Here is a 3619-nt window from a genome sequence, read left to right as displayed (position 1 = left end):
CACCTGCCTTCTGGTTATTTGCATGAGGAGATTGCTTTATTATAGCAATGGTTTCCATAGCTCTTTGTTCAAGTGCTGCTCCAGAAGTTAACTCCCATCTATTTACCTTTTATGAAGAATAAAAGTTATTGCTATATCTAAAAGGAAAATGTACTTTATTATGATAATTTTGTCATCTCCTTTTGCTTCCATTCCTTTAATTAATAATTTAGCTTGTCAAACTAGATCCTAAAAATGGAACTAATGCTTGAAGCATCAGTTTGTAGTGATTTTCATTCACCACAAGACAGCTGAAAAGTAAATGAATTCTTCTTCCACCAACTCATAAATGGCACATCAAGCAGGTCCAAAGGAGCCTTGTGTGACTGAGAGGAAGATTATTGGACCACCCTACTAATAGGTCCACCAGAGTTCCAGAAGATCATTTTAACCTTTGAACAAACCTAAAAAACAAACTCACTGCCACTGAATCAATTCTGAATCATAGTGACCCCAATGGGTTTCTAAGGCTGTAGATTTTTAGGGAAGCAGACTGCCTCATCTTTTGTCCAATGAACAGCTGGTAGGTTTGAACCACTAACCTTTTGGTTAACAGCCAAATACCTTAACCACTACACCACCAGAGCTTCTTAACTTCTGAACAGCTGGGTTAAATCAGAAGTTTAAAGCCAGCTGCTCTGCGTACATTGCTAATTCTCACACTTCTTTCTCAGTTGATGGCTTTTTTTCCCTTTCCCATGAAAATAAATATATGCACAGGACATTGGAGGTTTGACAACCTGCATTCTTATCTTGTATGTAAAGACAAGGAAAGAAAATCCATTTTGTGATGTTTTTGTTGTTGTCATTTGGCCTTTCTGTCTTCTGAGGTAGTGAGCAATACCAGATAAATATTTCAAAACCGTACAATCAAATCAACATGAATGATAGGTGAAATTATTTGCAAAGTAGACTCTTAAGATAAATTCAAGCATAGTTTTCCACCATGATTAAACATATATTTAACCAATTCATCCTTAATTTGACTATGATGAGACTTTGTAAAGTAAAATCTCCTTTAAATAATGACATAATATTAAAAAATGCAGAACAAATTACTTAGTAGGACTTATCCATCATGACTGCACATTATCTACCAATATACATATAATATTCACTGTACTAGATATTCTCATGCCCTAAGAATTATTCCTCTTTATAGTCTTTGTCATTCATAGACTATCATCTCAGAATTTAGGAACTCATAATTTTTCACAGTGAAAAGTGACATTTCCCTTCAAAGCCATTAGTTAAAATTAAACAAAAACCACAACAATGCACATCTTGAAAATCTAAAAGTAAATCATTGACAATTTCCAATTCTTCTTGGCTACTTCTGAATTCATTGCTATTATTTTTTTTACACCATGATAAAAATTATCCTTAATTTTATTTTAAAATCAACTCTTTAAAAATAGTATTAGAATCACAAACTTACAGTCTGTGATTTTTAGTGTCCTCTTGGCTTCTCCACTTCCTGATCCCCCACAGCCGTCTTCATCATCACAATCCCCGCTGACTTGTTCAACCATGCCACCACCACTGCCCATCTGGAGAAGTTCCCACTTGTCAGGTTTGGGTGTTGACCTCCCCTGTAACAACTAAATGTGGACACCAAAAGCATTTATTAATAGTACATTCAAGTCACCTAAGATCCCTATTCAGAAGTATATGCAGAAATTAGAATTATTCTCACATGTGGACCTACTTTTTGGTGTTGACACCTTATTAAAGTAAGTCTACAGCAACTGCAATAACAAATGGCTAAGTATTTAGAGTCACAAAGAGCTATGATCTGCATATTAGTGATAATGCTTTGGAAAACCAATGCCTTGGAAACCAATCTGAAATAAATAAATAGCAAATAAAACCAGGCCCTCTTGTTCATGTGTAATTTGGCTAACACATCTTTTGCTTCTGAGCAAAAAAATGTTTAAGCATGGTAAATCAAACTCCAGGATAGCACAACTCCCTTTGCAATATTTTGGCTAATAAGCATGCTGTCTCATCAACCAGCATTCAAAATATTTTCCAAAAAAATCAAGTACTATTCTTCTAGAAAGCGTATTAAGTGTTTTAAAAATTCAAATTTTGGACATGAGATTATGTTGTTGTTGCTGGGTGCCGTCGAGTCGGACCCAACTCATAATGACCCCTCCTTGGGTTTCCAAGGCAGTATCACTTCGGAAGTAGATTTTCCAACCTTCCTTCTGAGGAGTGGCTGGTGGGTTTGAACCTCCAGCCTTCTGGTTAGCAGTCAAGTGTTTTAGGCACTATGCTACCAGAGCTCCATCACTTAAACTTTTTTGAATCAAATGCTTACTATGAATCATTTGGCATAGAACTGAATTTTATGAACTGAATCACCCTTTGCTTTCTACTGAAACCAATATATAAATACCTTTGGCACTTAAAAAGAGAAGCTTACTTCAAGAAATTGCAAAACTCTATTGTCTTGATAACAATAGACTTGTGACAGAAGATTTAGGTTCTACTTTCTTTTCTATGTAAGAAGTTGTACTACTTTTTAGTTCTTGGTTTTCATATATTTCACTTACTTTTATGAACAAAATGGCTACAACAGGGGTGCAGGTAATATTTTTGAATATTATTGGAAATGCCTAACTCCTTTTCAAAAAGGTGATGTTATGAATAATAGAATATCTGTCTTAAAGCCAAGACCAAATAAAAGGATCCAATACATTGCATTCACCCCTCTAAGGCAGTTTTGGAGATGAGCACATGACCAAGCATGAGCACTAGAGGGTACTGCTATATTATGAATGAGATATATCTCTGCTGACCTCTGAATGGACATTTACATTCTCATAGTGCTTTGTGAAAGCACTAGGGTTGGTATTTCAAAGACATTGCCCAAATAATAGTATTGATTAGAAAATAATAATTAAACACACAACTCCAGGACCACATTTCCTTATTGAAAATACAGAGTTGAAATATCCTCAGTCCTCAACATGTTTAATATATAAAGACCCAGTAAACAAATGATAATTCATATCTTTCAAAATAATAACTTTAGGTCATGAATTCTGAAATAGTTTAGTTCCTAAAATAAAAAAAAAGAGTGGTAATACATTTGAAATACATTTGATACATATAACTTGAAATACATTTTTCAAATTTCTATATCTGCATTATATGCATTTTTCAAAGTGTGTTAATAGGTGTCAAATTTAAAACAGTCTTTTTTTAGGGTCAAATGAATTTAGGAAATGTTAAGATAAATGATGTTCTTCACTATGATTAACAAGCTGATGTATATGCTATTTTCTGAAGGAAAGTGTGGCTACAGGTAAGCACAGATATGAAGAAGATCACATAAACAATAAATATTCTGCAAAAGGAAAGTTAAGATAAATGTATCTATATCTATATCTTATATCTATTAATATCTATTATCTATACCTAATCTATCTATATAGATATGAGATAAATATAAGATAAATGGATATATATATATATATATATATATATATATATTTGTTGTGTTGTTGTGTACCGTTGAGTCACACCTGACTCATAGTGACCCCTCCTTGGGTTTCCGAGGCAGTATCACTAC

General features: G+C 33.7%; 1 protein-coding gene across 1 annotated transcript in view; it reads right to left on the bottom strand.

Moving 5' to 3' along the window:
• Positions 1-1439: 1439 nt before the first annotated feature.
• The window catches only part of GPC5 (glypican 5), a 1212227-nt gene continuing 1210047 nt past the window's right edge, over positions 1440-3619 (bottom strand). The window contains exon 11 of the mRNA XM_007952748.1: positions 1440-1640. Coding sequence (XP_007950939.1) covers positions 1440-1640 — 201 coding nt within the window. The remainder of the gene's footprint in view (positions 1641-3619) is intronic.

The sequence above is a fragment of the Orycteropus afer genome, unplaced genomic scaffold, assembly GCF_000298275.1.
Source record: "Orycteropus afer afer isolate SDZICR_OR568_19922 unplaced genomic scaffold, OryAfe1.0 scaffold00357, whole genome shotgun sequence".
Taxonomy (NCBI): domain Eukaryota; kingdom Metazoa; phylum Chordata; class Mammalia; order Tubulidentata; family Orycteropodidae; genus Orycteropus; species Orycteropus afer.
This window is presented reverse-complemented; position numbering and strand designations above follow the sequence as displayed.